Source organism: Lactuca serriola, chromosome 9, assembly GCF_051521515.1.
Source record: "Lactuca serriola cultivar US96UC23 chromosome 9, Lser_US96UC23_V15, whole genome shotgun sequence".
Lineage (NCBI taxonomy): Eukaryota > Viridiplantae > Streptophyta > Magnoliopsida > Asterales > Asteraceae > Lactuca > Lactuca serriola.
The window spans coordinates 5,944,716-5,959,516 of NC_136416.1; the positions used below are offsets into that span (position 1 = coordinate 5,944,716).

Sequence of the window (14,801 nt, forward strand, 5' to 3'; positions counted from 1 at the left end):
CCTTGGAATCCATTTGCATGTATAATTAGTGAAAACATAGATCCAAGGTATATAGGGTTGTATATGCACCAGAGGATGTTGTAGTATACTAAAACCCATCAAGGTTCTTGAACTTTCAATCATCAAATAACACCCAATCAGCAATTGGGTTCCAACATATAACCATAAGTCCATGCTTGGGGTAAAAGACTACTTTACCCTTATCTTAGCTTGATTCAAGCCCAAGGCCCAATCCACATGCCCAAAAGTCAACTATGAGTCAAAGCCCAACATATGGTCCAATTTTCCAAATTGGGCCCAAACCCTTACATGGTCTTATTCTAAGGCCCAACCATTCAGTCCACTCCAAACATTTGGCATTTCTAATGGCCCAATATCTCATAATCATAAAGGCCCAATTATGCCCACCTATGGCCCAATTTTTCAAATTAGGCCCAAACACTCACATGGGCCTTACCCTAAACCCCATCCAGTTATTCTAATCCATTTGTGTGTTCTTAGATGGCCCATTATTGGCCCAATCATCAAAGCCCAATAGAAAGGCCCAACTTAAGGCCCAAGTAAGATTAGGGTTTTCACATAAAATGACGATTAGGGTTAAGTGTTTCTTACTTAACCCATTAAGAACTTAATCCATTAATTTCATCTATCTATTGGGTTAATTATGTAGTGTGGTCGGGCATAATACGTAATCCCAATCCAGTCATCCAAAATGCGGGTCCCGACAACCCATAATCCATATATCCCAAATTAGGGTTTTCTAAACCCTAATTAGGGTTTCCAACCCAATCACAACCCAATAGGAACAAAACTAAGTCTTTAGATCAATTAGGGTTTTACTAGGGCCCACTAGCGTTTCATAAGTCGGGCACCACCCACTACCACCTCGGGTAGCGATGGTCAACGGCGGCTCATGGTGGCAGCCACCACCTCACGGTGGTAGATATGGTTCTAGTCCATTTTTTTCCAAGCATCCCAAAAGCAACTAACGCAAGAAAAAGCACATCGCCACCCAACATGGCGGTTGGCGGCGGCAGGAGGCGACAGCCAGCACCTCATGGTGGTGGTTATAAGTTTCTTTTTATTATTCCGATGAAATACAATGTTACAACGCAAAATCCAAATAAATGCACACACACAAATCACACTAAGAAAGCACACACACACACACATCTACCCTTGTGGTGGCCAGCGGTGCCACATGGTGGCAGCCACCACCTTACGGTGGTGGTGGTGGTGGTGGCTTTTCCGGCCAAATAAACACCCACACATAACAACCTCTCACAACAAAAATAAACACAAACGCACCAAAGCACACACACAGCCACCTTTCACGGTGGCTAGTGGTGGCAGATTAGGGTAACAGGGCGGTAGCGACATCAATGGTGGCTAAAGGCGGTAATAGCGGAGCCATCAGAAAAAGAATCAGCCATTGAGGAAGTAGTGACGACGTAACAGCTCGGAGAATGGATGCGGCAAAACAGCAGCGCTACAACAGAGCTTATGGCGATTGAGTCTTCACTAGTTGCGGCGGTTCACAACAATAATCTTCGCTGGTGGCCATAATCCGCCGTGGTCTTGGTTGGTCGGAACAACAAGGGGGTCGAATGGTGGATGAGGCTTCACATGGCGGTGACTGAAGAAGGAGAAGGAGGAGAACGGTGGAAGTCCGGTGGTTGTTGTGGTCGTTGGTTGTTCGAAAACGGGGTGGTGGCGGCGTCAGTGAGGGAGGCATAAGGGTGGGTGGCGGCTGAGGTGTTAGCTAGGTTTAGGGTTACATATTGCATTTATATAAAGGGGGTGACGGGTTCATACCCGTCAATTTCAAGACTTAGTCCATATTTACACTTCTAGCCCCTCCTTCCGAATTCTTTTCAAATTAAATCCACTATTTACCAAATAGACCTCTTCCTTAATAACTCATTCCTATCCAAGTCCCAGAAGTTACCGTTTAACCCCTAACATTCCAAATTATAACATTTGGCTCCTGAGAACCAACACCCCACTAAATATTGTGGATTTTAGGGCTACTATTCATATTAATTTTTATATTTTTTATTTATTTATTAACCGAGGTGTTACAACTCTCCCCTGCTTAAATTAGATTTCGTCCTCGAAATCATTCCTTACCATCCCATACACGCCAACCGCTCAAGTAACATGGCCACAATCCTGGGCACACCCTAGCCTTCCCAGGGTAACCGTGACCAACCTTCGCAAGGCCCTACAAAAATACACAGATGAACAAATTCCCTACAACCATCACATTTACTCAACCTGAATTTTGCAGTCTCAAGATGGTCTGACTCCCTAACATACCACCCATACTGAATCATTATCGTTGAATCCAGTCCACTTGCCTCTCAACTGACTACTCAACTTCTGATAAGACGAGGTTCCCCCTGGAAAACACGGTCACAGATCTAATTATCCCTGCAGGTCACGTATACTTGGCCAAGGCTCGGATAATCCCATTGTGAGTGACTTGTCACTTCCCAATCAATCAGTTATCCCATCCGTACTTGCAACCTAAAGCGCAATACTAATACTGCCAAAACACTGAAACTGCTGAAGCACTGAACTACCTGAAATAGCATGCTACCACATGGCTGCTTTCCAAAATCTACCGAGATCTCCCTGGTCTCAATTCGTTCACCGATCATCTGTAATACCGGGTCTCTACCCGGTCGCTGAGCTAAAAGGACTCACACACCGTCATCCCCACACGAGTTTCGAACAAAATCCTCTTATGTCAATAATTGCCACTAGTTATCTTACCATTGTGGCTCTAACGACCTTCTGATCTAACTAATCGGGTCCATACTTCGAGTCCTGACGTCACCAATCCCAGGCAATAAGTGATTGCTACCTAACCAATGGTAGCCAGTCCGTTGCTTCCTTGATCCTATAATTGTAGTGGCGTTCCTATAGTCTTATCACTGGCTCAACCAGGTATGATTCCTCTAGGTAAATCCAAAAACCCATTCGTGGATTTCCCACGCCCTCACTGCTACACCTGAACTGGTGGGTACTATTGTTCCTTCCGTGTCCTAACAACGCGCTTGCGCTACCTACCAACCTAGTGAATGCTACGGCTACACCTGCAGACTTACATCACTCTAGCACTATCTACTGCTAGTGAATGCTACGGCTACCCCCGTGGTCATACAACACTTTCCATGCTATCTGACTACTAGTGAATGCTACAGTTACCCCCGTAGTCTTACAACACTTTCCATACCGGGTCGAACACGCACTCAACCTATAACTCAACTAAACTTGAATTCTAATTGGACCTCTGACCTGGTTCCTTAAACATGTTATCCGATGCCAAGGAAAAGCATGAACCAAATGTTGGAACGTTTTCTAAACTCCCAACTCACCCAATCCTCAACCTAGACGGCCACTCGGTCGCCTTCCTTCCTGACGAGGATGTGAAACTCATCCTAGTTTAACACTTATTTCAGCACTTGAATACCGGATCGATACTCCTCCACTTAAATTCTACTAAGTCTTCCCGGAATGTGAGAATTGAAGGATTCCCAATCCTTCTTGCCTCCTAATAGTCCATTGTTGACAACATGTTCTTACCAATGCTAACAATCAATTACCAATCAAACCTTCAAATCGCCCATCCTCTGACATCTTGAAGAGTACTCTTGAAATCTGGTCCAATCTGACACCTCAATCCATATCTCATGCTGACAACTGGAGGCCTTAATCTTCTCCCTGACTGACGAATCCTCATTCCCACTTTCAATTTCACAGCTCCACTGAACTCTAACCGAACACAACCCATGTGAAAATACAATTCTCTTTAACATCCAATGCCCCAATAACCATGCATCTAACACTCACAACTGACTCCATTATCTTCATGCTACCAATCCTTTCCTAGCAACGGTAGCGCCTTGAACTCCAAAGTTCTTCCATAGACAATTATCGACTATACCTGAACAATGATAGAACCACCAAACTTTGACTTCACTGGAGAACTATCGCTCTAACCCTGACCGAATATCCTCTAAATTATACTCCTGCACAGATCCCGACAAAGATACGGAATGATAACGATACACGCGGAACCCACTTAGAAGGATACATCCCTCTGTAGGTTCATCAAGGACTTTTCGGCATGTAGAATGGCATATAACAATCCTTGATAACCCAGACAATAGCAGAGAACAGACCCATGCTCAGTTTCACTTCGTTACCACTGTATTTTTGGGCTGATGCTATTGCCATTGCTTGCTACACCCAGAACTGGTCTTTACTCAACAAGCGAATCACAATAACTCCTTATGAAATTCTAAGCAGCCGCAAGCCTAACGTCAAGTTTTTCCATGTGTTTGGTTCAAGATGCTTCATCTTCAATTCTAAACAGAACCGAAACAAGTTTCATGTCAAGGCAGATGAAGAAATCTTTCTTGGGTATTCTCTAACATCAAAAGCATACAAGGTTCTGAACAAATGCTCCAATAAAATCGAAGAAACATATTACATGTCATTTGATGATAACTACGTGAAGAAACTCACATCTAGCAAAGAACCAATGGATGAAATCTTTCCTCAATCTGGTCAAGTCTCGATTCCAATCTCCAACTTATTTGAAGAATATGTGAAGCTCTTTGATGAACCAAAGACTGCTATTCTCTCTGAAGCGAAAGCATCTGACAATGAAGTAGACAATCTGAAGAAGGTTATTGACGAAGCTGCTAAAGTCATGGAAAGTGAACCTTCAAGTTCAGGTGGATCTCAAGAATCTGCCACATCTCAAAAGCCAAGTGAATTTTCCCATTCTACTTTCCAGGGGGGAATTTATCAACCACCATACCCAACGAACATCCAATCGAGGGGGAGAATTCAAAGCCTGAAGCAGAAACTGTTTCATCATTCGAAGGGGAGAATGTTAATACAAATGATGAAGATGATGATACACAGTCAGAATTCGAAGAAGATGTAAATACTGAACTGGATCCTTCCTATGATCCAAATTACCCTCTCCTCATCAAATGGACAAAAGATCATCCAAAAACCCAAATCATTGGTGAATCATCAGAAAGAGTTCTCACACGTTCTCAACTGAAAACGAAACAAAACTGGTTTATTCTCTCAAGTGGAATTTTGCATGTTTAATTCGTTTGTCTCCAAAGTTGAACCAAAGACCGTTAAAACTGCACTCGATCACTTTCATTGGGTACAGGCAATGCAAGACGAACTCAATGAATTTGACCGAAACAAAGTATGGAGAGTGATTCCTACACCAAAGGATGCATCTGTGGTTGGATTGAAGTGAGTTTTCAGAAACAAGATGGACAAAGAAGGGAACGTGATCCGAAACAAAGCTATACTGGTAGTCAAAGGTTATTGCCAGGAAGAAGGGATTGACTACGAAGAGACTTTCGCACCCGTTGCTAGATTGGAATTTGTTCGCATCTTCTTGGCATATGCAGCACACAAAAACTTTGAAGCTTTTCAAATGGATGTGAAGTGTGAATTCTTAAATGGCGAATTGGAAGAGACCGTTTATGTGGAGCAACCGCCTGGGTTCATAATTGAAAATATCCCAATCACTGTTACATTCTTGACAAAGCAGTTTACGGGTTAAAGCAAGCTCCAAGAGCCTGGTATGAAACTCTTAATCGTTTTCTTAAAATTTTCAAATTCAAGCAAGGTTCGGTTGACCCAACCTTCTTTTGCAAGAAAGAGGGTGACCACTTGATGATCGTACAAGTTTATGTTGATGACATCATCTTCGGATCTACAAATCCCGCCCTAACAGCTGAGTTCCAAAAGTTGATGGAAACTAAATTTGAGATGAGCTCAATGGGTCCAATTAACTTTTTTCTTGGATTAAACATTAGACAGGGACCGAAAGAAATTTTCATTAATCAGGAGGCCTACACGAAAACTCTGCTTGCTAAGTTTGGAATGATGGGAGATTCAAAAGTGAAGGTTCCCATGGCATTTGACACGAAGTTAACACCTTCTCTGGAAAAACCGGCTGCTGACATGACCCTCTATTGCCAAATGATAGGGTCTTTGATGTATTTAACAGCTAGTCGACCAAACATAATGTTTTCTGTTTCTTATTGTGCAAGGTTTCAAGCTAATCCACGTGAACCTTACATGATGGCTGTAAAGAATATTTTGTGATATCTGAAGCGAACCTCATCTCTTGGTTTATGGTACCCTGTGAAATCAGGATTCTTCGTACAAGCATTTTCAGAAGCTGATTTAGGGGGTTGCGGTTTAGATCGAAAAAGCACAACTGGCGGGTGTTAATTTCTCGATGGCAAGCTGGTGAGTTGGCAATCAAAGAAACAAAAATGTGTTTCGTTGTCAACAGTTGTGGCTGAATACATAGCTGCAGCTTCGTGCACATCTCAAGTCATTTGGATTCAAAACCAACTTCGCGACTATGGCTTAAATATCAAAAGAATTCCACTCTATTCTGACTCCGAGAGTGTTATTCGCATATGTCACAACCCAGTGCAACACTCAAAAACGATACACATAGCACTGAGGTATCACTTTATCAAGGATCATGTGGAATATGGCAACGTTGAGATTCATTTCGTAAGAAACGCTGATCAATTGGCTGATATATTCACCAAGGCCCTACCTGAAGCAACATTTAATAGAATCCTTCAAGGGATGGGAATGATGGAAGTTGATTCTGTACCTAATCCACTATCACATTCACAAAACCGTCACTGCGAATCGGTGCGAACGTTCGCAGGATTTCGCAGTCCACTGTTCATTAACAGTTTGTTTTATCAATGTGAACATTCGCAGTAGTTCGCAGGGATCTGTTCATTCGTGGTTTGGTATTTCAAATATCCGTTTGTATATTTTGTGTATCTTTGCTTATCTCTTTGTTTAATTTGCTTACATTATCTCCGTTTGCAAATTTTGTTTAGTACTGCGAATCGGTGCGAACGTTCGTAGCTTTTCGCAGTCAACTGTTCATTAACCGTCGTTTTACTGCAAATCGGTGCGAACATTCGCAGCCTTTCGCAGTCCACTGTTCATTATCATTTTGCTTTTTCCTTATTTTCAGAAAAACTTCAAAAACCAAAAATAATTTTTTTGCTTTATTTTACTGCTTTTCAAAACAAAAAAATCACAAAAATATTTTTATCTTTTGTTCATTTTCTTTACACACCAAGATCATAAACAAAGACGTTCTCATTGTCTATCTACTTGTGTGATGGGGCAGGTATAACTCTTTTTACTTATGTATTAGCTAGGTGTCCCTAGAAGCTTGCTGTTATATGTTAACCTAAGCCTCAACGACTCGACTGTGAAGCCTTAATGAAATTGATATCACCAATCAATTATTCCCAATCAGACTGTGAATTCACATTAGTCATGAGCTACCTTACTCTTTTCACATTGAGTTAAGAGTTATTTGCATGGTCACATTCGCATTGCAAAGGTACTTTCGCTTTCTTGTAACCATCTACTCTCTTCTCCATCATTTTTGCATTCATCAATATAACCCTTGAGACTCTCAGCAATTACCACTGAGGTTTATGGTTATGCAAACATATGTGTTAATGATCTTAGTTTCGTTCTACCACGAACTAAGTGAAACCCAAAATTCAATACCCACAATGAATTGACGGTGAACAATCGCATGTTCTAGCTTTCACCCAAGAATTCACGAAACCACTTTCGTGGGAAGTACCATCAAAATCTCTTTTTTGTGATCTTTATGAAATTGTCTATCACCAAAAAAAAATTTACCCATAAGATCCAGTTTATTTTTTTAAGATTTCAATAATATTCCAAGTCAATGACAAAACTTCCCAACCTACTCGTTCAACTGACTACACTGGTCACAGGAGTACCTTTTCAAACTTTCGCACTTATGTCAAGTTCATAGTTTGGTTAATGGATAAACCACCTTTACCAACCTTATATAAAAGATGCCTTTCAGTGTTTCTCATCAAACAGCTAATCGTATTCGATAAGAAACCAAACAGACACTTTTTAGTCTCTCTTGACTATGAAGGAAGAGATCTTTGCCTGGGATCAACAGTTTTATGTCATCTATATGGCATCACAACATCCCACAGATAAACCTTGTTTTATTTCTTTTTCTTTGACACTCTTGCATGAAGATCCTTGTATTTTCAAAAGTCTTGCTTGTGGTTCTATTTAAATTTCAGGTTCGCAGTCGTATGCACTCAACGTAATTTCCTTACTGCGAAAGAAGATAGACTGACACGACAATTCTAAAAGGATCAGAATTCAAACGGGCGCGTGAAAAGTTGAACCACCCGCTATTCTTTCGCTGCGTGACGCTTGCCTCTGACTTGTCATAGCTCTCAAATCGTGCTTTTTCAGGCAACGGTTCAGTTCTCGAAGTTCTCTCTCCGGATTTCTCTCACCAAATCAGATTGTATAAAAGGATTTTGACGGTTCATTATTTCCTTACCACATTTAAAATTCTCTCAGCGATTTTTGGCGATTCAAAGGCTCTCTACTGTCCATCTTCTTCCAAGCTTCATCAATGGCAACTTCATCTGAAAATCAATCTGTGCAAGATCAAACCGCTCATTCCACTCTTCTTTCAGTTAAGCAACATCAGAACCTCATCATCGACTTGAATCCAGTAAAGTATGATGCTTTTCTCTTACCCTTGATCGAGTGTCAGAAGTACTCTCCTCTTACCATTGCAATGACTCAATTCGAGAATGTCCCTCTCTCGATTCTCTCCAAATCTTATACCACTGCCAACTATGTCAGGGACGAGCAAAGGGTTTATTTCGACATCAATAATCACACTACATTGATTCGAAGACCCGTTTCTGCAATCTGCTAGGATTTCCACAATCTGAAATTTTGATCAATCCAGAAACCATCTCCAATGCAGCCATCTTGGAAATGTTCTATCAAATGGGATACAAGGAGCTACTCACAGCTGTATCCAAGTTCAAGAAACCTAATCTTCCACCCACTTGGAATGCTCTTTTCACCATCTTGTTCAAATCCTTTTCTGAAAGGGTCACAGGCAGCGACTGTGATAGCAAACTCTTCATGGGGCTGATATATGGCCTCTACATCGGTGAAAACATCGACTACAGTTCTATCCTTTGGGCTCAATTCATCTAGAGTACTCACTCTGTCACTCGTCACAGTGAAATCTCCTATGCAAGGTTTTAGACCGTGGCTATCAACAGGGCTATTAAACAGCTCAAGATTACAGTGATGACTGATGCACTGATGGCTTCCATTGCGACAATCCACACAACAGGGATTATCATGGCAGATAGGTCCAAGTTTGATTTCATCATTTCGCTTCCGGAGGCGATGTTTCGTGATGTTCCTCCCTCAAGCAAATTTCTAGAAGGATATCGTGCTCTTACTACTTCAGGACCTCGTCCTCTCACTGACGAATTCCAAGCCATTTTGGCTGAGGCTGATAAACCTAAGAAAGGGGGCAAAGGGTCCAAGAGACCTGCCAAGAATGATTATGAGAAAGAAGGACCCTCTACGGCTTCGAAACCTCCATCTCAAAAGCGAAAGGCTCTTACAACTTCTACTGTTTCACCTAAGCGAAGGAAACAACCCGCAAGAAGGCGAAACTATCCTACTCCAATTCCTTCTCAGAGTGAAGACGAAAACTCAGATTCTGAGACTGAGTCAGAGATTCGCATTAAGGAGGACCCCCCTGTTCGCAATGAGGAAGCTGAACTCGTTCACACTGAGGAAGGAGAACAAGTTCGCACTGAGCGTGAGGTAACTCCACCAATTAATGATTATGTTCCTTCTCCTCCTCCCTCACTAAAACTGACTACTTCTGTACCAATAACCATTGCTCCTCTCCCAACTGTATCATCCCAAACACCCACAATGATTTCAGTGTCCATACCCATTTTCATAGAGTCCATGATTCCACCCCAACCCTCTTCTGCACCTGAGTGTTCAGTCAACTTATCTGATACGGGGGCTAATACTTCAGGTTTTTCAACCCATGTTACACCACCCATCTCTCCCATTCACACTGATGATCCGGAAATGCTTTTCGGAGATGATGATGATGAATATTTGGAAGCGTTCTCTTTCAGTCCTTTTCAAATAAGGATTGATAATAAAGATGATGTTTCTACTTCAAAATTAGAGTTCAAGTATATTCATGATTAGTTTGATCAGTTGTTTCTCGCATCCAACGTTTCTACTTCTGAAGCTTATTCAAAAGATGTTGTTGAAGCAATCCTTGAGCGAGTCACAAAGGAGCATACTGCCAACTCTTCTACTTTCTCTAAGGCAGTTTCGGACTCTGCTGTTTGTAAGGAAACAACCGAAAAAGTCGATAAACTAGTTACTGATACAAGGGAATTCATGGGTGCATACCAGGTCACCTACCACAACAACACATCAACAACGAACAAGGCTATTCAAAATGTTGGTGCCATGTTCAAAGCAGAAAAGGCAAGCTCTGCTGAACTTTACACCGAGTTCAAGTCCGATCATGAAGCATTCTAGGCCTCTATTGATGCGAGACTCTCAAAGCTTCAGGCAGACTTGGAAATGGAGAGCAAGATCATGGATGCTCTCGCAGTCAAAGAGGAAAAGTGTAAAGTGTTGGAAACCAAACTTCACTACACTCAAAAGAAGGTCGGTGAGTTGCTAGTAGAAAAAGCAGTCACGCACAGATGCATTTCTGATGTTAATGGACTGTTATCTGATATCATTGATACCCGTGATCCTATGATTTCTATCATCGTCCGAAAGTATCTTCTTGAAAGCTGAGACCGCTGTTCACAATGTTGCACCGTTTGGAGGGTGTTTCGACGCTGATGTCGTTTCCGAAACAGGGGGAGAAGGGAGCTCAAAAGTTCATACGGAGGATGTCAAACCTAAAGTTTCATTAAACCTCTTGTCATCAAGCAAGATCCAAAAGAAAAGGATCTGTTATTCAGCAACGAACCTATCATTGATGACAGTGAACACGAAGATCCTGATGAAGCTGAGCATAAAAGGCGGAAGGCTCGCGAGGCAGAGATTGACGAACACGCTCGCATCGTCAGAGAGGCTGAGGAAAAAGAAAGAGCTAAAAAGGAAGCGCAGGCCACTCTTAAAACTAAAATCTTGTTATTTCCAAAGTGGACCCTGAAGCACATGCAGAACCAAGCTGTGGATATGCCAAGTCAGTATTGGTTGGATCCTATTGCTTCCTTTGATGTTCAGAATTCACAGGATTCGCAGTTTGACCTTCCCATCACACCAAAGGCGTTCATATTTTGTGCCTTTATTAAGGTTGCCAATGTTCCTTTCTCGGATAGCACCGGTGATCAATTGTTTTTTGCCTTCTACTTGAAGCATATGAAGCCCCAGTTCGAGACCTGGAATGCAAGAAAAATTGTAGCTGTGAAGGTTACTAGGCCGATCGAGACTAAAAGCTTCTGTAATGTGATGTTTAAAGTTGTGAGAGGATCTGCTCGTCAAGCCTACGAATTCACTCTCGCAGATCTGCCATGCTTGAACCCCCATGACTGGATGGTGATTTTCAACATTTTGCTGTGAGAAAAGGAGAAGTACGAACCAATGTTTTCCCATCTTCAGATTATGATCAATTCTTACATTCAGGAAGTTGGGTCGATGGATGTGGAAATTGTTGCGGTTCTAAGACAAAAACCAAGTGTTGTTCCAAAAGAAGCTCCGAAAGACTTCCAGAAGATCAAGCCCGGAAATATTTACAAGGAAGGATGGTTTGTATTTTACACTGTGGGAGATCGTCCAATTGCATATCGACGTAAGTTATACTTTCATCTTGAAGACAAGCACCTGCTTCCTACCCCTTGTCTAGAGTTTATTTTGGAACTTGTTGCGAAGTATAAAGGCATCAACAAAGATGATGTGAAGTGTTTCACTGATGTGATCACTTGGTACATTTGTGTTTGCAAGCAGCTGCTGAGTTTCATTCCTAAAGTTTATGAAGTGAAAAAGCGAATCTAGAATTAACATGGCCATGGTTTCACTTAACACAAAGGGGGAGATTGTTGAAGATATTGTGTTGTGTTATTGAGCCTATGTTATTTAGTCTATTTTTGTACTCACGGTTTGGGCCTGTCCAACTGTGTTTGTCTTTCTAGGGCTTAGTATATAAGGTGCATGCAAGCATCCTTGTCATTAACGCTTTTCATAATTATCATATTTATTTTACTGTAAACCCTAGCGCACCTCTACAGAGGAAGTTCTTAATCGAGCTCTTCTGAGGTGTGACTATATTTCAATCATTCGACATACAGATTGATTCATTGTGTGTTCTTGTGTTTGTCATTCTTATTTATTTACCTGTTAAAGATCTAATCGATCTAAATAGTTTTTAACTCATCAGGTTTTGATGAAGAGATGAGAGGAGATGATGTTGTTTTCGGCCTAGTCTACCCCCTTGATGAGTTCTTCGAGTTCTAAGAGCTTCATGGTGCATAGATCACAGTTTGAAGAGCAAATGAGTAACAAGTTTTAACAAAATCATGAAGTTAAACTTCTTGGGTAAGAGTAGCTTACCGAAATGGATGAGTTCTTGATGAAGTTCTCTTGAAACAGACATACAAACTCATGAAATTTTGAGGAACGGGGAGTTCTTGAGAGGATATTTGAGAGAGTTTGAAAGAAAAGTGAAGGTGGTGAAGGGTGGGTTCGGCTGAAGATTAAGAAGAAGAGAGGGAGGGGTTAACTAGGTTATTACATGTAGGGTTAACACATGCTTAGATACATGATGTGCAATGGCTTGGTTATCCTCTAAACAACAATGAGGTGTCACCATTTAACTCCATGCAAATTCTTTTCTTTTTTTTTCATAGTTGGGTCGAGGATAAGGGAGAAGAGAAGAAAGGAGATGTAGTTTGGGCATAACATGCTTGACTTCGATACTATGAGGCCCAAATGGATTGTTCTCAGCCCATTGGGTCCTTATGAGGGTTCACGGCCCAATAGGATAAAAGAAATGGAGTTTATGGCCCATTAGGGCTTATGAAACCAATTATGGACCATCATGGCCCATTAGAAATAAAATGAACCATTCTAGGCCCAAAATGGCCCAAAAGACTAGATCTTAATGAAGGTGGGTCCAATTAGAGCCTAAATAGAGTTCCTTGGTCCAACATACCCAAATAGAAAGTTTACTGCCCATTAGGCCCAGTAAGAAGATCATGGCTCATTTTGCGATTGAACTAAAACATTAGGGTTACGACCCAATGTTGAATGTATAACATGCATTGAATTAGGTTCTTGGAATGAACATCATATATTGTCAAGCTTAAAGTTGCAAAATACATCAAAAGTTGATTATATGTAGACAGAATTTCCTAGCCGAGAGTACTAGTTGTGACATCATCCCCCCGTTAGAGGGAATTTGTCCTGAAATTCTTTTGGAAGGTAGGATTAAGAATGAGAGAATAAGTTAGGGTACTTCTGCTTCATTTGGGCTTTGCGTTCCCATGTGAATTCTTGTCCATGCTTGGTGTTCCATCGAAGCTTCACAATCAGAATACGAATCTATTTTGTACGCTTCACTTCTCTATCCATAATCTTGACCGATTCTTCAATGAATAAGAGATTCTCGTTTATTTCGATATCTTCTAAAGGAATGACAAGAGTTTCATTTGATAAACACTTTTTTTTTCAAATTCGAGACGTGGAACACGGGGAACACCATTGGACCAATTCGGGCAAGAATTTCGAATGGCCCAATATATCATGGGTTTAGTTTTCCCCGCTTCTCAAAACAGATCATCCCTTTCCAGGGAGAAACCTTTAGTAGCACCCGATCTCCGACTTGGAATTCCAGAGGCTTTCGTCATTTGTCAGCATAGCTCTTTTGTCGGTCTCGCGATGCTTGAAGTTGAGCTCTGATTTGGATTATCTTTTCTATAGTCTCTCGAATGATTTCTGGTCCTGTAAGTGTATTTCCTGGTGATTGCCCTTTTGTCAGCTGGGTGTCACCCACCTCATCCCAGCATAGAGGCGATCTGCATTTGCGACCATATAAGGCCTCAAAAAGAGTAGCCTTGATATTTGTGTGATAGCGGTTATTGTATGAGAATTCATTCAAGGGAAAATGGGTATCCCATGACTTGCCGAAATCAATCACACAATCTCGGAGCATCTTTTCGAGTGTTTGGATGGTTCGTTCGTTTTGCCATCGGTCTGAGGGTGGTAAGCAGTGTTCATGTCTAGTTGTGTTCCCATTTCCTTTTGAAGCGATTGCCAAAATCGTGAAGTAAATCTACTATCTCGATCCAAGATAATAGACACTGGAACCCCATGAAGTCTTACGATTTCTTTGATGTAGATTTGCTTCAACCTTTCCATCTTGTAAGATTCTTTCATTGGCAGGAAATGAGTGGATTTAGTTAACATGTTGCCGATTACCCAGATAGCATCCAATCTGTCTGTCGTCTAAGGTAATTTGGTTACGAAGTCCATAGTAATCCTTTCCCATTTCCATTCGGGTATTACTGGCTGTTGTAATAGTCCGAAGGGCTTTTGGTATTCCACTTTCACCTTGGCGCAAGTGAGACACTTGCCCACGTAAGTGGCGATCTCTGCCTTCATATTTGGCCACCAATAGTGTTGTTTAATGTCCATGTACATCTTATCCGAACCCGGATGGACGGAATATTGCGTACTGTAGGCTTCGTTCATGATCATTTTTCTGAATCCCCCAAATTTAGGGACCCAGATTATGTTCATGAAATAATAAGCTCTGTCCTCCTTGGTTTCAAAGCTCTTATCTATCCAACGCAGTGTTTCATTTGCGATGTTCTCCGGTTTCAATTCAT

The 14,801-nt window shown here is 41.5% G+C and overlaps 1 protein-coding gene across 1 annotated transcript; it reads left to right on the plus strand.

Moving 5' to 3' along the window:
* The first annotated feature begins 1,626 nt into the window (after nt 1–1,626).
* LOC145075290 (uncharacterized) lies at nt 1,627–5,296 on the plus strand. The gene is made up of 4 exons (XM_079021584.1): nt 1,627–1,731; nt 4,385–4,748; nt 4,811–5,130; nt 5,204–5,296. Exons 1-4 carry the CDS (start codon nt 1,627–1,629, stop codon nt 5,294–5,296), a joined length of 882 nt encoding a protein of 293 aa, XP_078877710.1.
* The last annotated feature ends 9,505 nt before the right edge of the window (nt 5,297–14,801 follow it).

Excerpts from the sequence above, each read along its gene's own strand:
- LOC145075290 (XM_079021584.1), top strand. The coding sequence starts at position 1,627 with ATGGCGGTGACTGAAGAAGGAGAAGGAGGAGAACGGTGGAAGTCCGGT. Across the intron at positions 1,732-4,384 it reads TGGCGGCGTCAGTGAGGGAG|AACCGAAACAAGTTTCATGT; the intron begins GCATAAGGGTGG and ends AATTCTAAACAG. Across the intron at positions 5,131-5,203 it reads TCTCAAGTGGAATTTTGCAT|GCAATGCAAGACGAACTCAA; the intron begins GTTTAATTCGTT and ends CATTGGGTACAG.